At 41.1% G+C, this 27,015-nt stretch overlaps 1 protein-coding gene across 1 annotated transcript; it reads right to left on the reverse strand.

Annotated features, from left to right (window-relative positions):
- Positions 1 to 203: 203 nt before the first annotated feature.
- On the reverse strand, positions 204 to 2,275 carry npvf (neuropeptide VF precursor). The gene is made up of 3 exons (XM_046059389.1): positions 2,114 to 2,275; positions 747 to 1,102; positions 204 to 427 (listed from the first exon to the last, which is right to left on the reverse strand). Exons 1-3 carry the CDS (start codon positions 2,273 to 2,275, stop codon positions 358 to 360), a joined length of 588 nt encoding a protein of 195 aa, XP_045915345.1. The 3' UTR covers positions 204 to 357.
- Between the last annotated feature and the right edge of the window lie 24,740 nt (positions 2,276 to 27,015).

Consider the following 27,015-nt stretch of genomic DNA (forward strand, 5'->3'; position numbering starts at 1 on the left):
GCAAATATCATTGGATTTAAAATAAAATAATAAATAAGTGCTCTTACAACAAAAATAAGTAGAGCAAAATAAAACCCAAACCACTCACTTGAAACTCATTATTGTTTAAGATGCATTTTCTGTCACAACAGTATAACTTTATTGAAAGGGACTCATACATTTACATTTCACTGTGATTGTACCTTATATGACTACATGTGACAAATACACTTGACTGATTGATTGATAAATATTTGAAGTTGCTTATCCATCCGTTCTTGAACATTTTGACTTGAGACATTAAGTCTTTACAGTAAAAACACTGTATGTTCATATTTACGTGCTATAGTAGACCTCAGTTTTGCCTATAATCCTCATTCATCCTTTAAAGGTATTTTCTTGCATCTCTAGCACTTCTGAGCTGGTTGTAAAGTCAAAATCTGCAGCCCTGTGGGAAGAGAATACATAGTTTGTGTTATTCATAACTCATAGACGCAAGGATGTTAAACCAAACTGGAAATATAGGTTTGAGGTGCCAAGGACACCAGCCTTATCATAGACTGGTGATCTGTTACCTAGTGATGGGAGATGCTCAAGCTACCTGTGTCCCTGAGAAGGGATGTATGCTTACACACTATGGACATACAATGAAAACTGGACTTTGTCTGTTTCCATTAAATAACATGAATTAACTGCAAACCGAAGTGTTATTGCATCTTTTTGGAAAAACATGTTTATGTTGATTATTAAGGGCAAGAGTTGCCTACCATTGTAAGTCAGTGCTCAATAACTGTGCATTGGCCAGAGTCCTAAGAAGGCTCCAGTATGGAGTGTTTCTCCCAAACCTCTGGGGCAGCGCTGGGTTCGGTGCTTCTCGGACAGTAGGGCACTCGGCACACATTTTCATCTCTCCCCAAGACCTTCCAAACCTCTGGGGTAGGTTGGCATCCCCAGGATTACTCTCCCTTCCGAAGCGCATGGGCATGTTGGCGTGTAGGTAGAGAGGTTTGGCAGTGGGCGGGTAGAGCCTGATGATGGTCGGGAGGCTGATTTTGCTGGAGGTGGGGGTCACGTGTATGTTGAAGGTATCCAGATCCAAACTTCTGCGGATTTCACTTTTTTTCTGGAAACAAAAAAACAAACAAAAAAAAATCTGTTTAATTAAAGTTTTTTTTATTTATTAGAGCTGAAACCATTAGTGAATTAGTCAATCAACAGAAAATAAATCATCAGTTAGTTCCATAATTCATCTTTTTTGGTAAATTTTTCAAGCTGTCACATGTTTTTGTAAAAGATTATGATAGCAATATTTCAGGCTTTTAGACAGTTGGTCAGATAAAACAAACAATGAAAATAAGTCATTTTAGGATTGCTTCATTTAAAAAAAAGGATAATCAATTAATTGAGACAGTTAGCAGATTAATCAGTTAGAAATATTGTTACTGAAGTTAGGTCGCACCATATTATACAAGTTATTATAGTTGTATAAGGGGAACCTGATAGCCCACAGTAAAAAACAATTCCAGAATTTTCAGTTATTTTTATCTTTTTGCCAATGATGAAATAAAAAACAATGATGTTCTATAATAATGTAAAAGAAAAATGGGCAAATGTGATGCCTCTGGATAGCAGATTAATTCCAACGTTATATGTCGAAATAACAGATATTAACAAAAATAGTGGACCCCTCTGAATGTGAACTGTTATGTGACTGCTCCATTTCCATGGACTTTCCTCTAAGAAAGTGTGTGGCATTATAACAAAGAGATTAAATTAACCTATCTTGACAGTATGAAACACAAGTTTAAGGGATTAGCTAACAAGCCAACACTTTCATTATCAATATCAACAATACAAAAATTGTTTTATTTTATAATTATTACTTTCTGGAGTCCAAGGTAACATCTTCAGATTGCTCGTTTTAATCTGACCAAAAACCCAAACTTAAATAATTTACTGTCAAATAGACAAAGATAAGCATCGAATACTGTTGAAAAGCTAGAATCAGAGATTGTTTGGCTTGAAAAATTGATTAATCGACCTATCTGTTCAACTGAGAAGGAAAACCTAATAACTTCAATCCAGCTTCCCAAAGCAATAAGCATCTCTGTCTTGCTTATTAAAAAGTTCTCACCTGTTGGTGTGGCTGTTTTGTCACAGCGTGTCTTCCATCATCGCTGCTCACCAGTGTTTTATCACTGTGAATGGATTTCCCATAGACCTGCAAGTCAGACGCTGCCGCCCCTCCAAGTCCCCCCAGCATCATGAGTGTTGACAGAAACACCGCGGTCAACATGTTAACAGCAGAAGAGACACCTTCTCTCAAGACAGCACCATGGACACATGCCGACCCCACTGTCCCTGTTATTAAAGCCCTCTGAAAACATGTCACTTGTTGCGCGTGATAAAGACACCCACACGCATACATGCGTACAAGCAGTGTACAAATATATCCTAAGCCTCATTTAAAGAGAGAGAGAGAGAAATTCCTTTCTCAATAATCATCACCTCTGAAGAATATGTTTGAAAAGGCCTAATTGGCTTGCTGAATGAAGCAGTTGGCATTTTTATTTTCTCAAAGCAGGAACATGAAGGATTGCAGGAAAATTAAAAACAGGTGTCTAATGAAAACATTAAATGGCAGCACCATTAATATTCAATATGTGACTTAACTTGTATTGTTCAATTTTACAGAGGTTATATTTTCTATTGACAACAAATCCCCAAAAAAGACCCAATACAACTATGAATTAGTCTGTCTCTCCATACTTTCTGACCCCAGCCTGTGTGTGGCTCTCAGCCCTGACTTCAAGACATAATCTTTTTTCAAAAGGGACACTAAATAAATGCTTTCATTGTTAAAAATGGCTAGTGGTAGGTTTTAGAAACATTACTCAAACAGTAGTAAATAGCACATTTGTTTGGGCCAATTTGGTGCGCTGGAGTGTCTTTTCTTTAAAAAATCTAGAGTAAAAACTTAAGTGTTCTCCAGTGATTAATCATTGCACTTCCATTAAGCTGACATTTTTAAAAAGAAGAGTCGAAGATGCAGCAGAGGCCGATGTATCCTGACACTGAGTCCCTTATTAGAGTCAATCTCCAAAAACACTGGTTCCCATAAAGCAACTCTATAGCTTTTTTACATTAGACCCTCCATGCCTAACTCCATGCCCCCAGATTGTAACGCAGACTTTCTATTACAAACTAAACTAATGCCAGGAGTCATGTTCTCCTTCAGCGTTTGTTATTTGTAACTGCTTTCATGTTTTGACACTACAGTACCTAGCAACCCTTGGACAATTCATCTTCGACAAGTATTGGGGATGGGAGAGGGGATGACGCCACTCACCATTCCTGTTTCTGAATGTGTCGATGCACAAATTCCTGACTGGAGCTGCATTTGCATCCCGGCAGACAAAATGTGAGGAATGATTGGTGTGAGAATCGGGTTGATAATGACAACCCGCAGGGAACTTTAATTTGATGCATGCGTCATGACCCTTACATTGTTGCCATTTGCCCCGTTGCCATGTCCAGTCCCACCTGTGAGCACAGAGAGCATTTAATACAGCGGTTTATAGTATCCCAGTGGAATCACATCTGGTTTTAGTGATTCAGTATCAATCTTAAGATGTTCTTTATTGCTATGGTTTCAGTCTATCTTTCTGTATTATCATTTACCTCCCACCTCTCCTCAGCCCTTCTCTTTGTGCTCTCCCTCCCTGACCCCGGCCCCAGCTTGCAGACCATGGGGTTTCGGATTTACGATCCTGTCTCCAACACTTATCCAGATTCTTATCCGCAGAGGGCTTTCCTATACCTCAAGCTCTCCCTTTGTTCTCTCGCCGAGCTCTCCAAGCACTCCCCCAAAGACCTTGTTCTCCGTGACTGTAATTCTCTTTTCTTAATGTTTTTAATGTGCATCACTCGCCACCCCGGCGGCCTTTTCATCTTTTTATTTTCTTGCTTTTGGGCCTCAATCCCTCCATTCTTCTCTGCTTGTACATACTGTCCGCTTGCTTAAAAACACACGCTGCTTCCCTGATAGAAATACAGCCCTGCAGGTTTTATTTAATACACCTTGAACCTCCCACATATCAGAGGTTTTTGACATATTTTGCATCCTTGTTTCACATCAGTTGTATATTATGTATGTAACCAGAGTGTCCTGAAATCTGTCTGTCTTTTAATTTGATTTTTGTGAAAACTAATCTAGAATACACAGAAGAAGACTGACAGAGAGGCAGTAGATCCAAAGTAAAAACAGAAAGGGACAGAAAGAGGAAGCAGAATGAAACAGGCCATAGTGACACCATTTATCCTCTCTCTCCCTTTCTGGGATCTGGCAGGGTTCCCAAAATTCCTCCCAGGACCAGGACACCCTCGGATTCCTGGGATGATTTGTAGAAATGTGCTGTTATCCCCCTGTTGAGCTGATTTATGTGGAGTATTATCTTCCCCCTCACTTAGACATCAGCCGGGTCATCATCACAACACTTTACATGCCCGTACACTCAGCGCAGAGACACATTCATCAAGCCTTTGTGACAGGTTATAGTTTTATCAATGATCAAATCCATTTCTGCGGAATCACTGCATTATGATGTATGGGAAGACAGGCTGACGCCGGGCAGACAGACACACAGGCTCATGCTACAGTATGTGTGGCCGGTGTAATTCTGTGTTGTGTTGTTTTGATTGTGGCGGATGATGATGGATTCACAGGACCACATCCAATAAAAAAGAGGCTGAATAAAAACTTTAAACCTATTGAAGGTTCAGGTTATGCATGTGGAGACAGGAAGCAATACGTACGGTATATTTCTTTTCTCAGCAGAACAGAATTAGTATTATGTTAAACCTGTTACACATGTAGAGAGAAGCCTGAACATTTGGGAGCTGTAAGCGGGAATTTGACAATCCTCCCTCACTGAAAGAATCTAAGGAAAAGAAAAGAAATTATCCTGGTTGATTTCCTACTTATGACAGGTAGTAAAACTGTACAAGTCCCAGGCAAAGATAAAAACAAACAATGTGTCTGTTTCACAAAACTTTGCAACTTACCCAGCTTGTTAGAGGCACTCAGACCCAACTCTAACTCATTACTACTGAAAACATAAAACTATAATTTTTATTTAAAAAGAGCTAAAGAATTTCCTGAAACAGCTGGGCACTGTAGTTTTTAGCTAACGTTCCTCAAACAGGAGTAAATAGTGCATTTTTGAGGGGACTGTTTTCAGCTGTGGATTAATATATGTTTAGGGCTCAAGTAAGAATTTATGGCAGCAGGAGTGTGTATGTGGGACTGCTTTTAATAGTCTTTGGACAACAAGGGAGCTCTAGGGCACAGAGGAATGATCTATACAAGGCTTTGGCTACACAGGAAGGATCCGTTCATTCTTGGGTTTAGTTGTTATGTGGGATTTGATGACAATAACAAAAATAAAGATCATCACCACCTTAAAATTGCCAAAACTTTCTTTCCAATTTGGGGCATATTCTAATGCATAATACATTAAACTTTATTTTCTAATGTAATTAAACTTCAGAGGGAGCTCTCAACAATCTTGTGAATCCTGGGGAGGAAAAATCACCTCATAATTAATTCATAATTAATTTTCTCAAGCTTTGATTTACTCGCATTTACAGTTCTGAATTAGTTCCATAACATTAAACACATTCGAACTGATTTAGGTTGTTTAAAATGCAATTTACCAAAAAGTGCCCCACTTTACCTGACTTCACCCTACTAAAAAGAATCATTTCTTTTTTATGTTGTTGTGCCCCTTGTTTTTTCCCTGCTCTGATTTCAGTCACAGTAAAACCGCTAGATGGCACTCTAGGTTTGGGTGATCAAATCCAGAGATCCAGATTTGTTTCTAATAGCCTCTTGTCTATTTTTGATCCTTAAACTATGTGTTTTTTTTTTCTTAAGCAGCAGTCGATTTTCAGGTCAGTTTCAGTCTTTTTGTTAAGGAGACTCATCTTCAGTCTTCAAACAGCATGGCGCACAGTGTAAAACGTGTTGTCCACCAGATGGCACCCTAACACCCTTCTTCTGTGTTTGCAGAAAAGGCGGAGCACCTAAGAAGAGGCGGAGAGTCAAATGAGGAAGAGGCCGTCCTAAGAGAAAGAAGGAGTTTCTCCAAAAAGGGGATGTGTTTTCATGACTGTTAACAAGGGGAGGCGCTGAAAGCATTGGCCAATCAGAGACTTGCGGAAATCCACCAATCAGAGATGGAGAGCAAAGCCAGGAGAGGCAGGGAGAAAACTGAGAAAATGACCCTCGATGAGAGAGGGGAGGTGGAGGATGGTAAGGATAAGAGGGGTGGGGGGCGGAGCGGGGCCTTGGGAGAGGGGTGTGTGTGTGTGTGTGTGTGTGTGTGTGTGTGTGTGTGTGTGTGTGTGTGTGTGTGTGTGTGTGTGTGTGTGTAAGAAGTGTAGGCTTGGTTGAAAAATCTGCCGTCGCGTATGTCTTGTCTTGTGTTTTATTATGATAAATTATTATTTATTATGTATTATTTATTCCTTTTCCCAAAGATAAAGGTTAAAGGTCCGTTTAAGTGTAAAGAGGTGAATAACACATGGATGATGGAAAATGAGCGACTGACTTGCTGCAATAAAATACAGAAAGAAGCAAAAATACCATGATGAAAGAAATAGAGGTTTAAAGATGTATTATGTGTAAAGAAAAAAAAAACATTTGTAAAAGATGGAAGAGAATATGATGTCTCATAGTAATAGATTAACACAGAACAAGATGACAGTATAGAGAACAAAATGGTAGATAAAATCTGAAATTATGGAGTCCCTGTCATTTTGTTGTTTTCCTTTCTCCTACTTGATTTGAATGTTTACACAGCCATTTATCTGTTGAGTGATTTTCATGATCTTTGGGCCCTGGAAACCTCTTAAAACCCGGGTGCATAAATTCCAAAGACACTGGTGTCAGTAAGAAAACAAGCAGCTTTTTTCTTCACTCATATTGCTAAACTAAGAGCTTAGATTTTGTAACTAGGATTTATACAGTAATGGTGGTGGGAGGTTAAAGTAAGAAAGGGAAAAAGAAGCAGAAATGAAGTATAGAGAAAGAGGCAAAGAAAACATTCTTTCTCTCAGTGTTCCTCCTGAACCTGGGCCTTCTCTCTGCTCCCAGTTGGACGAGCTGTTTTGCTACTGTTCAGCGGGTCAGAGTGGGTCAAAAGTCATGTTAGACACCCACACGAAGAGCTACACCGTGACCTCCAACCTCTCCCTACCATGCAGCTGAACCCTGCACAGCACCTAAAGCAAAGCAGCGAGACAGGAAGAGGGAGAGAGGAACACCACATTTTTGAACACACATAAATCAGATTTGTTGTACTCCAAAATGCATGTCTGAGACCTTGTCCAAGTCACACTCAAGTAAAAAAAGTTTTTTTCTTTCCAAGAATTCAAAAATAGTGGCATCCACGCTAACCATAATGATGGCGATGTTACGGTTCAGCATTATCACTAATTGAATACAGGAGACTTTTATGCACTAAGTAGATAGGAAGCATGCGCTGCCTTGATTTGTTTAATGTTCACTTTATGTTGAGTGTTTAAGAGATGGGGGCTCAGCTAAATGAAAGTATAAAAATACTTTAATTTGATTTCAAAGGAATATTTTGTTTCTTAATCGTAGCTATTTTTGATCATGTGTCTTTGTTCTGTGTTTATCTGCAAAAACACACAGCGTTGTAGAGGTCAGACTTGACAGGCCAAAGAAAATGGCTTGGTTGAAAACAAACACAAGGAGCCTAACACAGTGCGAGGTACCACTTTTCAATAACCTAAAAAATAATCTTTGATTAAGATGTGAAACTTTTTAAAAAAGAAAATTGTATTGTTATCACAAAGATAGTGTAAGAAAATCCATAAAAAATTTTTTTGGCATAATTTAACAATCAGCTGCCAACACTGAAACAACAAATGATGAGTTTACATTTTGGTTTCCTTTGTTTAGTAGACCAACTATGAATACAAAGACAATTGTAATGTTAAATTATCCCAAATGTGAAACTGCAGTGTGTATTATGCTACTTGAGTCATACCCGTGTGTATGTGGACATATGTACTGTATGTCGTAGTGGTGGGGAAATTACGCAAAACCCTTAATTAAATCAAAGCAGATGTAATATAACAGCCTCTAAAAGTCGTCCAATCAGACAATGGCTGTATTTAAGTGCACTTAGCTGCATTCAGTTACAGCATGAACACTCAAGTTTCACTTCCAGGAAGCTTTCAACCTCTGATGCGTTAACCTCCATATATTAAGTAGAGTTAACAGGGTAGTTATTCTACTATTATGCTACTATACTACTATGTTAGTTATGCGTCATCTCTTACTCTTTGTGCTCTCTTGTTTGAAATGTTGAAATTTTCATTTTCTTTGAAAGTATTTTCATATATAAATAATAATAATAATGGTTGATTGTAATTCTTAAAATATAAAAAAAGTATATCCTGTTCTAAACGGTAAAAAGCTATAACAGTAAAATTAATTTCATAATTTGTGTCATTTCAAAAAATACAGTTATGTATAAATAGAGACAAACCATGAGCTACGAAGATTTCTCCTAGTATAACATTTATAGATGACCAGCAATCGCTCATCAGTAATAAACAGAAGAGCATACAGGGAATTTCATGATGGCAAACTATCTGTATTGTATGGAACATTCCCACACAGAAACTCTTAGATTAAACAGAGATTTAGGGGGGAATGGTGATGATTATCCAGGTCAGTCTCAATGTCACACATCACTATGATTGTAGTAGTAGGAAATAGAACATAACAGATAGAGAGAATACAGAGGAAGCCTGTCTATTTACAAATAGCCATAAAGTTTTAGACCTAATTTTGAAGTAATGCAGTGAATATGCAGACCATTTGAAAATACATGAACTTTAGGAATAATGTGTGCATTTTTTTTTTTTAAACATTAAAATCACAAAACCAGCCCACAGGACTAACAGGAAATATGGGGTATCGGGCTTCAATAAAAAAGGAAGTGTCTGGATCGAAGCAGCTCATCAGGTTGATTAAAGTGGTAATATGCATAATAAAAACAGAGCTTATTTCTTGTTTACATGCAACATATAACATTCTCTGAGAAAATTGTATCTGATTGATTTCTAAAACGTTGTAAATCTTACATTAGAACCAATGATGGAAGTGAAATACTTTGATTAGCATTCTTTATAGTAGAAGTGCCACTTTCTCTAAGCTGTGAATGCAGCCCAGTAAGAAGGAACAGCTGTGCTTTATTCAGTAGTTTAGACACAAAGAAACCCAAGGACTAAATATTTTTCAGACGTAGTTTTGATAATAGTTAAAAACAAATTTATTTATTTATTTTATTTATTAAATTTATTATCAGTTTGTTTTTATATTCTATGCATACAAAAGATTAATGTGTTTTCTTTTTAATAGCGACTCATTTAACATTATGTAACTCATCACCATGATCAATTAGCCACCTCTTTTTAAGGAGAAAGCAAGTATAAATTAAGAATTGTGTTTGTCAAAACAGAATGAACCGTACTTCAAAACACCACTCAAGCATGACACTGTCCGTATGGAGTTTCTCTCTATATCCACAAATTCAAATGCTCAGTATACAGTTGTGTGTGGCGAGTTATGTTATGTGTAAATAAAATGCTGATGCTGGTCGTTTGTTTTGGTAAAAGCACCCCCACTTTCCCCTCACTTCCCCTCCCTTTCCCACTCTCTCCCCACGCCATTCCCGGCAACTAGAATTGGGGAGTTCACAGAATGTGTGTGTTTGTGTATATGAGTGTGCGTGCGTGTATCTCGCATACACAGAGGGGGAACTTGATCCAGACCATAGCTTTCAGCACAACCTGTACGATCCCAAGAGTCTTGAAAGAAGATAGAATTAAAGAGAGGGAGACAGAGAGAGAGAGAGAGAGAGAAAGACCAATTTGACCTCAGCAGAGCTTTTCACATGCGCGCGTGCACACACACACACACACACACACAAACACACACCGTGTACTGCACTGCTGAGTGGTAGGGACAGCTGTGGGATAGTGACATCATCTTTAGTTGCCGGCTCATGCATTTGATCTGGGTTGAGGGGAAGATTGAAACTGAAACACCAGACTGCTCTCTGGACCCACATCCTCTGCCAGAAAAAGCGTGTGTTCTTGTGTGCTTGTGTGCATGTGTGTGTGTGTGTGTAAAGGTTTAAGAGCACCAATAAAACCACAACATTGAACTATACTCCTCTTTCTCTCTCTCTGTCTCTCTCCCTCCCTGCCGAGCTGCTGATTGATGTGCTGTATATATTCTTGGTGGTAATCAGATCCTTTTCTTCCAGAGCTTGCTGTAAATACAGTCTGCTGAAGTGTCAGCATGCCAGGCAGACAGGCTGACTGTCTCTGGCGGGGATTTTGCAAATGCTCTGAAGCCTGGCATTATGCTATAGAGGCCCCTGAGGGCGTTAAGAAACACATGATGGCTCCTTATGACAAGATCAGAGCACGCTAACTGTGTGTGTGTGTGTGTGTGTGTGTGTGTGTGTGTGTGTGTGTGTGTGTGTGTGTGTGTGTGTGTGTGTGTGTAAGAGGGAGAGGGGTCATCCAAGGTCTGTGTTAGCATACATGTGCAGATTCATTAGACATCTGACTTGATCTGAGCAGTAAATTAGCTGTTACATGGAAATGAGCAGAGCAGCGAGGTGGTGCACTGATGTGACTTTTGGCGGTTTGGTGAAGATGACACAAGTGCGTGCGCACACACATACACACACACAGATGCATGTCTCTTGGCTGACAGATACGTACATAGTCACATCACCACTCTCCCAAAGCCGTATCCACCTAAACCGTCCTCTATTGCTGTCAGAATAGATAGAGATATATGTGTGTGTGTGTGTGTGTGTGTGTGTGTATGGTTTAGACATTAAGCCTGAGCATGGGAAAAAGTGCAGCTTTTAAACAGCAAAACAAGCAACCACCACCACAAATACTGAATTCCACATAACCCCTTAAATGAAACAATATGGTTGGGTAGTTATGCACAAACACAAATGCACACACACTCAGACAAAAGAAGGACGCTATTTGTGTCTACTAACGCTGAATTAATAACATGACCTGATATTATTTAGGTTTGGAGACACAGCATAGGTTTCATGTACAGAAACATTATAATCAGTGGGAATAATAAAGTTGAAAAAGGTTGAGCCTAATTATTAAACCACATAGGAACAGCATAATGATTATAAAAGTATTTGCCTCGTTGGGTTGCCCCACTTTTTATGTGCATTACTGCAAACTATGTCATTATTTGAAAAAAAACATCCACTAAAGGTACACTTACTAGACTTTTTTTTCAGACCTCGAGAGTTAAACCATGTTGCATGGGTTTAATCGTCCCACTGTGTTAAAAACAGTGCTGTGGTTGAGATCATAACAGCTACTGAGTTCATATTTCAACAGATCAATCTCCATGACGATTGAAAAAAAAAACTGTTGTGATATGCTTGAAAGCTCTAGGAAAGCTAGGAAGTGGACCATGCGCTGAGATGTTTTTTTCAATTGACTGTTTCCAAGTTCAACAATAATGAATGTTGATAACCAGAGCTTTAGGTTGACTCCAATATTGATATCTATGAATATTTTATATTATCTCTTATCTTTGAATCTCTTACATTTGGTTATTAAAGAGTTGTGGCCAATATATGTACTAGTGGGAGAAAAATTAACTTAATTAACTAGCTGTCTAAAATAACAAAGATAATAGTCCATTTTAAACACTGAACTTCACACAAACAAATACATACTAAGATGAAATCACAAAAATAAGACTTTAAAAATGCAGTGAATTTCATTATGATGTATATATAGCCTATGGCAAATCTGTACTGTTACTTTCAGCCAACACATACCCCGATATGGATATACACTGCAGATTGCTACACCATACAATAATAAATTAGAAAGTAGTGTGTTTGCAGCTATATGAAAAACTGTTTGGAGACAGCTCTTTCCTGTTTTGACATGACAATACCCCCATGTACAGTTTGATGAGGAAAGAACTTGAACTTTACTAGCATGCACAGAGCCCTAAATTAATACACCTCTGGGATGAATTGGAACTTGAGCCAGGGCTTATCGCCCACTTTAGTGCCCAGCCTTACTAATGTAATAATGCCTGCACCAGGCTCCAAACTATTGTGGAAAGCCTTCCCAGAAGATTGGAGGCTGCATAGTAATGCTTATAGTTTTGGGAAAAATGCTCATTTGTTACATATGTGTGTAATATTCAGGTGTCTACATACTTAGTTTGATATTGAGTATAAGTTGGGCTCTTCTGGCACATTTCAGGTGAATTGAATTGACACAATGAGAAAGAGAGTGAGATACAAAGAGAGAGAAGCTAATGAAAGCGAGCAGAGGGCTACCACCCACCAGAACAGACAGCACACACTGTCTCACTCTGCAGAAAGTCAGCATAGACACAAAAGGTACAAATACCATCTGGGCTAGGCGGCTACGCTACATCCACAGACAATAGGGGCTCATTCAGGCTTCCCAGGCCAGCCAAGGCCATCTGCTCTTGGTGAGAGTGAGTGGGAGAGTGGACCCCCTGTACCTCCAGGACCCCCAGAGGTTCCTAAATACAGCAGGATGGTAGTCCGAAATCAGCATAATATTAGAATCAGGGAAAATGAAAATATGAATAAAGATGATCCTCTTCACAGTATGAGCAAACACAATAGAGGTGGTGACTGAACCAGGCGTGTAAGGCTACCGTAGCCTCCTACACTGGGAAAGAGAACACGTGTTGTGTTTTTCTGTGCAACAATGGTGAAAGGAGAGCAACTGTTAGTGGGGGAGAGGACAGTGGAAAGGGAGTGGGGGTGCATGCAAACATCTTTACATAAGCACAGATGCACACAAAGTGCAACACAGCAGCGGGTCATTCATCATGCATTGGAAATTGGACAAAGACACTGAGAGCAGAAGCCTTTGACTTTTGTTTCATCTCGTGTGTAACTGATTAGCAAACTTTATCTGGTACCGTTTGAGCTCAGAAGTGTGGTAGATTTATGGAGATACAGATCTCTATGACAAGTCTATACTTTGGCACGGTGAATATTCATGCAGTGAAGTCATGTCACGCCAACACGAAGCAGCCAGAAAGTGAGAGCACCTCAAGAATCTAAGTTTGGGATTTTCAATTGGGGCATTGAAACCACATGGAACCAAACCCACGCTGACACATATAAGCATGCATATTGAACATTACGTGCCACACATGCACATTACAAAGACGAAATCCAAGCTATCCATGAACACACACACACTGTCCATCCTCTAGCATCAAACCAGAGGATTTCCCATTCAGATATCATATCTCCCACTTTTTACTCAATAGGCGTCTTTGAAAGAAGGAGTGAGTCAGGCCGGACACTCCAGTGTGTAAATATGTTAAAAGTTTGTATGTGGGTAGCTTAAGTTCTGAAGAGCAAGAATTATCCATGTTTCTCAAATAGATTCTTCACAGAGTTCATTCTTATTGGGTCATCTTATTAAGTTTATCACATATTTCATTTCTGGCGAGAGTCCCAAAACCTGTGCGTAATGTGAAAAGGGTCACTCATGGTGACACACTTACAGAGAATGAATCTGCAGATCCCCTCGCCTTTACTGAGCTTTTTATTGTCAGTCAGCTCATCGTTTTGGATTTACAGTCCATAAAACTTTACTTTAAATATTTTGGTCCAGTCTCATCGCTTTCATCATTTTAAGTTCCATCGGCAGCAGGCAGCTGTTTTCATTGAAAAAGCTCTGATAAACCCACTGTTCCACTACCGGTACAGCATCAAACAGTAGACAAAGTTAGTGAACCTGCATTTAGCAGCTAAAGACAGATATTTCCCTCAGGAGTTGGTGAAGACCCAAAAACAGAACTGAAAGGAGGGGGAATATTGGACTTAAATTCATTAGCTTGCCAGAAACACAAATCCAAATGCATGCTAATGCTAGTCTGTTTGTATCTGAAGTGTAGATATGCAACTGTTTGCTAACACATTGGCTGTATTAACTTTATAAAGTGATAAAGTGACAAATAGTTAAAACAATTATTGCTCGTTTTAAAGATTTTTGTAATTTTTACTGTCTTTGTATGTGCTTTACAAACAGGCACAACAATCTAACACTAGTTAAAGTCCTAGACCAACACTTGCCTGTCATCAGCAGCTATTGTTAAACTGTATCAGACACAATGACACATGTCAGCATTTACTATTTAAAGATTCTTTTATGTCAGTGTCAACACCATAACCTCAAAGCTGTTGTGTATCCGCTCCATTCTCACTGTCACTGACTATTTACACTCTGTGGATTGTGCAGACAGGTTAGAAAAATTGTTGGCCTGTGGTTAAAGTGATTTGTTGTTGACTTGTGAGTGAGCTGTGAGTGTGAGCATGCGCCTGTGGAGCTGCCTGCCTTAAATGTATAAGTGGGCATCTCAAAAGCAGACGTCAAGCCAGCCACTGATGAGAGATCCCGCGTTAATGAATGGTTTTGTTCTCAAACACAAGCAAACACAGAAAGTGTGGAAATCCCCTCCTCAGCTTCTGACATGCAGTTGTCAGAGGCCTCAGATTAATGAAGGAGTCTCTTATTCAGGCGATTCGCATAAGGCCAACACAGCTCACCCCAGGAGCTTAGGTGGCCTTTAAGTGGTTAGAGGTTCAATGTGAACACAGGAACTGTAAAAGCTAACAAATAAATGCATTGGCATATAAGCTTTGTTATTTTAAAAATATTAAGAGCTACAAATGCAATATAATTACATCCAGATGTTTATTGACCTTTATGTCTTTAGTGTTTATTATGTAATAAATGATTCTGCGTACTGATGCCATCCAATATATAAGGAGGATTGTGTTTTTTGTTTTATTATTTCTATCCATCAATCCATCATCATCTCTATGTGTACTGACCTGATGTGATGAAGACGAGTACAGCTAAGGAAAGAAGAAATGAGTGTCTTGTTTCTTTTCTTTTCTGGTTTTCTTATAAGGACAGACAATGCAACATGAGGGCAGCAGTAAAATAAGAGATCATTAAGTGACCACAACTATACAGTGGAAGGTTCAGATTGTTGTCAACCGACAGACAGCAGGCGTAATTGAATTTCAAACAGAATACAAGTTCACCAAAAGGTTCTTCTTGGTGATTGGTGATAATTAACAAGCCATTCTGCTCCAATTTGTATCAAATCTCTGCAAACAATGACACAGTCTTCATCTCCATGATCTCATGTCTCTCCCCAACATACTATGCTAACTTAGTTCTTAGCTTAGCTTTAGTCTTAGTATTGTTATCTGTATTGTTTTATTTGGTGCCTGAGTCTGTGTTGTTTTGCCTGCAGCTTTGTATGCTGCCATCTTGTCCAGGTCTCATTGGCAAAAAGGTTTCCAACCTAATTGGAACTTACATGTTTAAAAGTTAAATAAATACAACCAATGTACTAGTTTACTACTGTAACCACCATGTTAATAATTTCCCCCTCAACACTTGTATTTATCTGAGTCAGATAGGCTGTTCGGTGCAAGTTCATTCTTCACAAAAGCTTGCTCAAAGTTAAGTTTCTACAGATTAAAATGAACTAGTTCACATTCTTAGTCCACAATTTAGAAATTCTAACTAAGTTGACAGTCCATTTCAAAACGTTGAGTTGAAATGAGTTTGACTTGGCCTCGGTGAGATGTGTTGGTCTTACCTTCTGTTAGATTTCTTGTGATCATCATTGACTCACAGATATTTCCCGGCACTGGTCGGATGCTTCAACTCAGTTTGCGTCATTTCAAATTGGTTGTAGATATGGCTGACATTCTGACTTGTTTTTTCAGACCTGGTACCGGCTTCTGAATTGCCAGTTGCACTAGCCATTTAAGCCTAAACCATCTGCTCATGGAGAGAATGAAAAAAAACAATTGCTTACTGTGTGCAGCAATATCCATAATACTGCTTGTAAGACTTTTAGACTGCTAGAAGGTTATCTTATGCATTCCTGCCTCTCAATGTCTGTGTGTGTGTGTGTGTGTGTGTGTGTGTGTGTGTGTGTACCCACAGGGCAGAAAGAGGTTTTTGACAGGCTTTGACAGGTATGGCATGGTGGCAGGCCTCCCAGCTGTCAAACAAGCAGAAAAACGAAGGGAACTAGAGATAAACAGGGCTGTTACGAGGAGTGTGACTGACAGATAGCTGAGTAGACTGGGATGGGTACATACAAATGACTGAAAGACAAAACATTAGAATAACAAATCACCTTTAGTCACTCCCCATATTAATTTTTCCTCCTTACTATACCTTTCATTTCTTTACTTCCCATTTGACATATGATTTCTCACTTAGCTCTCTCATCTCTCAACTCCCGGCCCTCACCTGGACGAACGGCAAAATTGCACAACTTGCCTGAGCAGGAGTGAATGCGATGCAAAGAGCTGCTACCAAGTATGAACTTGCAGTCAGGGGAAAATATACAGCTATAGAAGGGTCAGGGGCAAGAAATGTGGAGAAAAAGACAGGGAGCGCATTCTGAAAACGGTGATACAGCGTGGAGGGAGTGAGTAAAGAGAGGACTCTATTTGTGTGTGTTTGTCTGTGTGTATTTCCTTGGTAAAAGGCTGTTGATGATTTAGTCGGAGTGTGCTGTCAGGGCCTGTTACCTTGACAACCGGGCCTGTATTTCACTCACACACACCCACACTAACTCTCTCACAAGCAAATTCATCCTCACTATTCATTTAGCTCACCCAGCAAGAGACTCATTTCACAGGAGTAACACAACCTGTTTACGTCGCACTGAAACCCTCCACTGTGAGTCTCAAGAGCAGCAGCTCACCTGGCATGCGAGGTGAAAACAACAGGTACCTAAGGTCATGGGAAACAGCGTGTCTCTGTGTGTGTTTGTGTGCTGTGAGTTGCACAGGTGTGTTTGGCCTTATCTGTGTAAAAACACGTGAACGCGCTGGAGGTTGAGCCAGTCTCTACTTCAGATCTGTCACCATAACTCAACAGAAAGAAGTCCAGATCACAACAATGTCGCCGCACACAAAAGACAGGATGGACAGATGAATGAATAAAGGATGCAATGAAAAGTAAACGAGTGTGCCGCCTGAAAGATGGATGGTCTAATGGATGGATGATTTAAGTGACAAGAGAAATGACAGATGCTGACAGATAAATGGATGGATTGACAGATATATGGAAAGGCAGAAAGATGAATAAAGACGCAAAGTGACAAAAACGGAAGAAAGAAAAAAGCAACAGATAGACTGTCTCTCAAGCAACAGCAGAAAGAAGACATCGTGTTTAGCCAGTGAGTGATGAAAACGATGACCACCAAATCTGACTAAAACTGCTGAAAGTGATATATTTTTATACATTTGACAGCTCAACCTGAAGCCTGAAGTGTTGACAGCTTCCAAAGTAAACGAGAACCACCATTTAAATGAGTCCTGGCCCTCTGTTGAGAGTAGACTTCCGATTTCTTCCGCTTGACTGGACTGGCAGAAAGGAGGGATGTGATGGTGGGGTGGGGGATGAGGGCTGGCATTCCCCTGCTTCCCCTCAATAGACCCATCTGACGCCGTAAAGGGTAGATCTCCTCTCTCCCTGCCTCGCCCTGTCACATCTATCAATGCTGTGGCTGAAAGGCAGGGTGAGAGAGCAAATGAAGAGTTGTCAGAGAAACACACATCAAACACACACACACACACACACACACACACACACAAGGGACTGAGGGGAGGGGTGGGGAAGTTTAACTAATACATCTGTACTTCATAATTATGTTGTGTGACTCCAACCCTCAAAAGGCTTTTGTCAGTATCTTGCTGTGAGTGTTGACATCTTGCTATTTATGTCCCTGGTGTTGCCCATTTGTTTTTTTTGCTGTTGTCTTGGCTTACTGTCTTTTGTCATTTGAGACAAACTGCCTTGTCGAGGCTGTAATATTAATCACTTGTAGTGCATATTTATCGAGGCACACAACACAGGCATCAAGCAGTACTTCATTTTTGACTTGTAACTGTCAGCACTTATGATCATTTAAATTTCATATCCACAGCAAATCTACTTATAGATACGTTTAAAAGACAGGCTACAGCCTCAGTATGACTGGAAATGTAATTTTTTTTTTACCTCCCTGCTCATCTTCTTCTGATGAAATTCCTTCCCCCTGTAGACTGATTTTCAAAGTAAAGATTTTGGCAACGCTTTACATAACAACCCTCAACTTATAGCCTAATTCTTCCTAATTTACAGTGTAAGTTTTTGTACAAATAGTGTACTAGTACAGGCCGTACTGATACATATGTACATATAAGTACAAAGGAACAAGATGTGAAGTTAAGGGAAAAAAGGACTAACATTCTATTCTACTATTTGGGGTACAGTGTGACCATTAGTGAGCAACAGTGCTCAGAAACTCAGACTTAGATAGGTAATTAAAAATACACGGAAATTAAAAGTTTCCATAAAAACACCTAAGTTTCCACATTATTACCCCCTTATTCCCTAACTTATTCATCTTGTTCCCTTGTACCTACATGAATGTATCAGTATGTACGGGTACACCTAATAATTACACTGTACATTGTAAAGAATTATGCTGTACAGTGCATCCATTTTAACACACTACTTTGTGGATTGACATCACGCTTTTATTGCATGTTAGTCTACCTCAGTTGGGATTGTCAAGACTTTCTACACTTTGGCTTTTGTATAGATTCAATTTTTTAACCGGCTATATATTGAAAGGATAGATGTGAGAGTGCTATCGATCTTCTTATCAAACTCTCGGAAAGAAAGCCAATAAGCACGTTTCCCAAAATGCTGCATTATTCCTTTAAACAAAATGGAAGTGACCTGTCCCTACTAACTTAGCTGCAGTGTTACAAAAGTTACTGGATATTAATTCAAAAAGTAGATAACTGATAATACCAAAATGTCATCATCAGCTGACTTTATTGACTGATTTAGAACTTTCAGTACCTGTTATCTGCATAAACATTTTGAAATGTCCATAGAGCCATTGATAATAATATATATCCATTTTGCAATTTGTGTGTCCTATCATGGCACTTGAGAAGGAGTGAATGAGCCTGAGAACTTTAGGAAAACTAATTTCGTTGTGACACCCCTAAACAAACACCCCAATGAAGAGTTAACGTAGTGGATGTGCCGCAAATTACAGTGGTGGTAATCCATCGAAACTTCTTAGCAAAGAGCAGCAGTAATAACTGTACTTTTAAGGTCAGAGGTCATGAAATTGTTTTAAGTGTTGTCGTCATATCCAAAAACATCATGAGCTTATTTGTAATTGTGCCCTAATAAACAATACAAACTCCACTTTGTACCAACAAAGCTTTTTTGGGAGAGATTAACTTTTACTGCATACAGTTTATGTTCTTTGGCTTTATAAAGCAGAAACATTTTGCTTCCTGCAGGGGCTGAGAGTATTATTCTGATTTACTGTTTATAGAACGCCATCTGCCCGAGATATTGCATGAATCCAGCTGTAATTTTCTCTTGATGCAGGGACTGATTCATTATTTGCAAGGTGTATATGACTGTTCCAACAACAGTTATCATTTTTAATCTGCAGACAGAGAAACATATTTCCTCCTCCTGCATGTGGATAGTTGTGGAGCAGCCAGGACTTTTCACTTGTCTGTCAATGAGTTTGAAGTAGAAATTCTTACAAATGTACACATTTACAAATTTCTGTTCTTTTCTTTTCACACACAAAACAGACAAACACACATACAAAAACACACCACACCCCAAAGAAAAGAAGGCTCACAAAGCTTCGTTATAGTGAAGCTTTGCGAGTTTCTCCCATGTCACTCTGCACCTCACAGCTGTGGGATAGGAAGTGTTGAAAACTTTAAAGATACAGTATAACCTGACACACAACCACACACACACATACTGTAGGTAAACACAAGCTCAAGTTTGTGCACTCTGCGTCTGCTGACCCTTCAGTCTCGTCCACACACACGTTCCGGTCTCTTATTCATTAATCTTCATTTCAACACACACTCTGGCCGCCGTCAGCACATGTGCTCCCAACAATCACTTGGCACTGTGCACTCTCTCTCTCTCTCTCTCCCACACACATGGACACACACACATAAACAAGCTCTCAGAGGGTGAGATCTGATTGCTGACACTGATATCAGGTGTCCTCCTGCTGCTGAGCTGTCCATCTGGCTGCCTGATCAGAAGACAGACTGGGGTCCTCACAGTGGGACTCCTGTCACTGTGCATTAGGAGAAGGCTGACGGCAGATTTGAGCTGACATTGTGGATAATATTGGCATCAACAGAATCCTTTGGTGCAGGTATCACATCGGGATTACAGTGGAGCATGATGACATTTGAGGTGGCCAGGTTGAGTCGTTTTAAGGGCACAGTGTTCCCTGATGATCCGACGGATCTTTTCCTGGATTTTGAAGGAGTTTGGGCCACATCCAGGGGACAAATCCACGTGGTGTGTGTGATCTATTAGTGGATAAACTTTGAGAAGCTGGGACGCCCTACTTTTAGACTTGTCCAGAACTACATTTGACTGGAAGTGCTAGTTTCTTCTTTTCCATCTTATGTCTGTGGTCTGATCAGTGAGTTTTGCTGAATCAAATCCAGACCTCATGAAACATGTCTCATTCACAAACCACCCACGCAGATGAAATGCCAATCCACTCAATTTTTACAGTGTTGTTTGCAAAGATCCCCAAATAGTGGGAGCTGTGTGTTTGTTTGAATCCTTTTTCTAACGTGGATGACTGAATCCAGTCCACTCCAAGGCTCTGATTCACTACAACAGAGACAAATAAACCCCAAGCCTGCGTTTGGCCAAGCAAATCAGTACTGTTGAATGATTCAATCCTAGCGTTTATTATGGTTTTTACGCCATGCATTCCAAATGAAGCCCTGAGCACGAACAGGCATGTAGGAAAAACCAGGCACTTATGCTTTGTATATTTCTCTCTCTCCCTCTTTCTGTCTGTAACTCCTTCAATAAGCCTCTTGTTCTGAAAGATAAATTATTTGCCTTAGTACTGCAATAATTGCAAACAATGCTTGAACATTTAAAAAAAAAAACACTGTACCCCCTGGTTTCACATCACTGACTACTCATTCACAAATTGCACTGAACAGAGGGGGCTGTGTGGGCTGTAGTATTTTACGCCAGTGTCCCCAGCTGTGACTTGGCTGTCAGTGAGACGTTTGGGGTGCTGGCTGGCGGCGACAGGAAGGTTTAGGTGTTGTAATCAAGCTCCTGTTATTCCCCCCAGGCTCGTTACAATGCTCAAATTCTGCACTAATTGGCCCGCAACTCACAGGGCAACCAGGGACCCTGTCTGCCTGGTAACCCCTAGAGGGAGATGAGAGGAGGGGAGTTATATTATTTTCAATTTGTAACAATATATAACCTTAAAGTTGATTTTCTGGGCTCCTGCAAACACATGCATCACATGAAATGTAGCTGTGGAAGCAGCAAATACAATGAACTCCTATTATTGTGGTTCAAATGTAAAAACACACATTGATTTGAAAATCTATTTCCATGAAACATGCTGCTTCCAGTCAACAAAACTTCATTACCACAGTGCAAAAAAACCCACTTACTGAATCAGGGGCTAAACATTTGCCTGGCTGTCATGTTCACAATAATGGATAAAGTGTGTTTTCTTAGAGATTTCTCAAAGACCCTGCAGATGGATTTTGAAACTAAATGGATTCCGACGTGACCAGGTAACAAAGATAATGAAGTGTAGCACATAAAACCGGGTGATGCAACCGTGGTTTTTCAATAATTGGAATTGGAAGATAAACAATCTTTCTTTATCTGCTCCTCTATCTCTGTAACCACCCCTCCTTCGTCTGCCCTCCTCCCTCTTCTCCTTCAATCTTCCTTTATCCCTTTCGGAGTTTTATGGCTCGCAGTTCTTTGACTGCTGAACCGTTACCCCAAAGAGCAACAAACTGATCCGCGGTCACACTTTATAAGCTGTCACCTGAACCATGCTCCTCCACCGACAGGTGAGGAATGTTTTCATTCACCTCTCTGCCTCTCGGTGGGTGTCTCAAACTCTCTCTCTCACACACACACACACACACACACACACACACACATAAACACATCTTTTTCTCTGCACCTGGGCTGAGCACTTTAAAGATGAAAGGAAAGGGAGAGCATGAAGAAAGAAGATGAGAGGTGGAGGAGAGTGGGAAATGTGATCCATCATCAGACAGGTCTTCTCTTTCAGTAGCTGAGCCACAATCCCCCCTTGTTCCCGTGGATTGACCCTCAAAACAGACTTGAGGCCTTGTCTACTTTTTAGTGTCTTTTACCCAACAAGTCCTCTAAATTAAACAACAAAATATGGCATTTGTTCATGTTGTCTATAACAACACATATTAGCGTTTACTGATCTCACGCCACTGTCAACACAACAACATTATTTGTCTGTGCTGTCCAAAACGGTTACAAATCACTGTTAAGCACTGAAAAAATCAGTGTAATGATCAGACTCTATGGTTAAAGTTTGGTTAGGTTAATGGATCATTTTGATGTTTTCAAACCAGGGCCCTGTTTTCACATATTTAAGGGTTGAAAAGATACATAGGTACAAAAAGATCTGGAATTCGTGCAGTCGATAGCTTCTGCTAGCAGCCGCAAACTGGCTGCAGCGGCTGCAGTGTATACCTTCCGGACAATTGCACCAGTCAAAAAATGACGTTAACAAGAACTGCTTCTTTTTGCCATCCACAGACTGTTGTACGAGGTGTCTGAAAACATCATAGTAAAGGCCTACAAAAACTCCTCTCTCCAACTCTGTCTCAAACAATTGTTTCCACCAGCGTCTTCTTGCAATTATCGCTTTGAAATCTTACGAGATCATCGAGAATTGTCCTTGTCCCCTGGTTAAAAACAAGGCGTGTTACCAGGTATTAGAGAGGTCCTTTCCACGATGTTGTCAGACAACTCACATAACAGTCTGTGCCTGTTGGTGGCAAAAGAACAGAGGAAATATGCTGCTGCAGCCACTGGGGCGACTGTGGCTCAGGAGATAGAGCGGGTTGCCCGTTAATCGGAAGGTTGGTCAATCCCTGGCTCCTCCAGTCAAAGTGACCCCTGTCTACCAGTGTATGAATGTGTGTGAATGTTAGTTTCTGTTTGAGCACTTAGGCTCAGTGGGTGAATGGTGAATGTGATGTAGTGTAAAAGCTTTGAGTGGTCGAAAAGACTAGAAAGGCTATACAAATACAGATCATTTACATTCACTGCAGCTGGTTCACCACTGCCAGCTGAATGCTAAAATCCCTTTAGGGAAAGATCATGGTTTGGGTTCGAATGACTACTTCCTTAAAGCGGTTCTTGTCATGACTAAATAATAACCACCAATAATAACCACTTTTCTGATGTTTTGTTGTCCCATCCATTCACCCCGACCTCCTCCTTCTCCAGACCTCCCTCTGTGGACTCGGCGGACACTACTTCTTCCTTTTCTCCCGGCAAAGAAGAGTCATAATTACCACAGCTGCTAGAGGGACTTTGTCACTTGAATGTTAACATATCTCATTTTTGGGCACTTGCTGAAATGACTGTCATTTTTCTTGGGAGGGAAGTCTCCTTTTACCACACTCTGAGAGAGCTCTAGAAGAACTTTCACAGCAACAGAAGACAATTTTGAAGCTCAGACATCAGCTAAAGTAAATTTCCTTCCCTAATTTTGGCTTGCCGGACAGCTATTGGCCGTTTGCTTTTTGTGTTGATCCATATTAACTGTGAATTTGTCTGTGCCCATGTAGCTGATTAGTGTATGTTTGATGAAGGCTTAGGTTTCTCGCTCTGACTCATGCCCACCCAGCAGTCACTATGGGTAGCTGCAAACGGAAGAGAGGGATTGTGGGAAAACACGAAGGCCTGGGGTCGATGTGTCACCATCGTTCAGCATCCCTTGGCCTTGTTGCCAGTGTACACACGCACACACACGCACACACACACACACACACACACACACACACACACACACGCACTTATGAAAATGTCCTAACCATCAGCTTGTATGTAACATCAGAGTTCTGACAAAGACAAGCTGGCCCAGCAGTCTCAATTTTAACAAGCTCCAGCTGAGGGTGGACATACTGTGAGTGTGCTTATAAGTGTGTGTGTGTGTGTGTAGGCTGGTACCCATGGTTACACAAGGCAGCCTGTGTAAGTGTCTACTCCTTCATTTCCTGTTCCTGTGAGGCAGACTGTCCTCTCACAGAACATGGCAGCTCACCGTTGGGGAGCAAATGGGCCTGTTGTGAGTATGTGTATGTGTCAGTGTGTGTGTCCTCTTACCAATGGGAATGAATTGTCTTGCACTCAAAAAGGAATCAATCGCACTTGTTGCTGATTGAGCCACAACTCCACCCCCTTTGCTCTCCTGCCTCTGCCGCTTCTCCCTCCTCCTCCTCTAGCTCTCCTCAGCTGTGAGTGATTAAGTTGAGCCAGAGGGGTGGGGGCGGTGGGTGGAAGGGTGAGAGGAGGGGACAGGGTGCTCACTCACTGGCTGAGTAATGGCTTCCAGAGACCCCCGACTCCCTGGCTCTGTGCAGCACGAGGGATAATCAGGAGTGACGGCTCGGCCCGTTTGGAGAGTGTAAAGGCAGCCCCGCTCCTGTCAGGGACAGACATGGACAGCCACCCCCCCCCCCCCCCCCCCCCCCCCCCCCCCCCCCCCCTCCCCTCTCCCTTCACCACAGGACCCCCACTGCTAGGCCGCTAGTCCCTGCCACAACCATCTGACAGGGAAATGTTGGGTAAGAAGGAGGAGGGGAAGGACACAGAGTTGAGGAAAGGCAAAAATTAGAGAATAATTCAAGCAGATTTGAGGTTGAGAAAGAGAAGAGGCAGCCAAAGAATAGCGCACAGGGAGATACATGGAAGGCCTATGTACAGTGTAGAGTGGAGTGGTTGTTGTGGTGTGTTGGTTTCGTGTTTGTGTGTGCTTGTGTATCATATTGGCTGTGTGTGTTTAATGGAACCTCTGAGCAGCTGGGGAAACCCATCATGTTCATTTAGCTGTCCAGATCTCAGGCAAAAGCAATACTGAGGTTACCGTGCATGTGCGTGTGTGTGTGCGTGTGAGTGTGTCGAGGCATGCGCATCTACCATATGTATGTGTGTTTGCGAGGGTTATGATGTGGTCTGCTGATTCGTGCTGTTTCCACGGTGATTGGTTTCCATCATGCGTCCGAAGGCTAAACCATCGACAGCGCTCCCTCCTTCCCTGCGACCTGACTTCTTTTCATTTTTCAATTTCACTTTCATCAACCGCTGCCGCCTGTTTTTTCATTTTTCTATTTCCAGCCGATGACAGAAAACGTGTGAAGTGTGAAATTAGAAAGAGCGTGTGTAAATAATGGTGTGTAACACAGAGAACACACACGTGAACAAACGCGCATGAACACAACAAGTACACCATTACATAAGCATCGAGACAAAACTCATTACCTTCAAACTGAGCGATGGGAAAAAGTGAACTGAATGCACAGACTTGCCTCCAAATTACATAATTACAAACAGAAGATGATAGTGGGAATTCTTCCTATTTGATGTTATCAAGTGGGAATTCAGGATATTGTGCAAAACATGCAAAAAGAGGCCTTTGTTATTTTATAGCACTGACTGTGACATCATGAGCAGAGTTTAAGTGTGTTATTCCATCCTTTTGGGGTCTCTCTGTGAAGAAGCCCCTGTTCTATGTTGCTCACTGGCACATACACACACTCCCTCACACACATCTTGTCCCCCCACCTGGGTTTAACTGTTTGACAGAGTGAGATGTTGGCGTGTTGGAGGGCTAGAGAAGCAGGTCAGGGGCGCAAGGGCAGTCAGGTCCCTCAGACGTCCATCAAAATGACAGGTACCCCAGCTTTAAAACTCCCTGACCCACCCCAAAACCTAGTTTCCCTCCTTTTTGCACACACACACACACACACACACACACACACACGTGCAAACACACACACACACACACACACACACTGAAATACCAGGCCTAAAAAGTAGCCCCGCAGCGAAGCAGACCAGCTCTCCGCAATTAGGACATTCTGTGGCCATGAAATCATTCTGAAAATTAGCTCCAGGAAGCGAGAGGAGGGAGTCTTAAAGAGAGACAAAAAGAAAGGAAAGAATTAGAGTGAAAGAAAAAGAGTGAAGTTAAGGGAGAAAGAAAGTGTTCTGGATCTCCTCAACAGTCAAATGGACAGGCCACATGTGCTGGCTAGGCAAGAATGGAAGAATTTAGAATTATCCCAGATAATGATGGCTGTTAAGATTAACAATTAATCCTCTGGCCTCATGACATGTTAGATTTGGATCCGGGGAAACAGCTCTAAGAAGTGTGAAAGGGCTCCAACAAGGACTCAGTCAGCTAAAATACTGTGTGTGTGTATGTGTGTGCCTCCATTGGCTGACAGTGTCCAGGCTCCAGGTCCTGACAAGAGAAGGAACCAGGGTTCGGATATCAGCTCACAACCGAAGAGACCTGCTCTATGTTGTCCATTCATCCTGGACTTGGCTACAACAACGTCTGTTCTATTTTCTGCAGATCTTTGGCACTCCTGTCGCCCCTGGTTTACCCTGCTGTGACCTTCTGCCATTACACAAACAGCATCTGCCAGTGATCAGCCCCCGACAAGCTCTAAGTAACGCTTGGACAATAACCCTAACCCAGTGCCACCCCAACCCTCAGGCCATGCTGTCTCCGAAGCTAAGTGTTTGAGAGATAGACTTGGGGATCACTTGCTGATGGCCATTTCTGCTAACTTTAGAATAAATTGATGTGTGTGTGAGCCCAGCTGTGGGTTGTTAGCAGTGAACTCAGCTCACTGGGGAAGGGGCACCAGATGGTTGGCGGGATGGAATGACTGAGAGTTGAAAGGAAGAGGTGTAAATTGCAAT

The sequence above is a fragment of the Micropterus dolomieu genome, linkage group LG09, assembly GCF_021292245.1.
Source record: "Micropterus dolomieu isolate WLL.071019.BEF.003 ecotype Adirondacks linkage group LG09, ASM2129224v1, whole genome shotgun sequence".
Classification (NCBI taxonomy): domain Eukaryota; kingdom Metazoa; phylum Chordata; class Actinopteri; order Centrarchiformes; family Centrarchidae; genus Micropterus; species Micropterus dolomieu.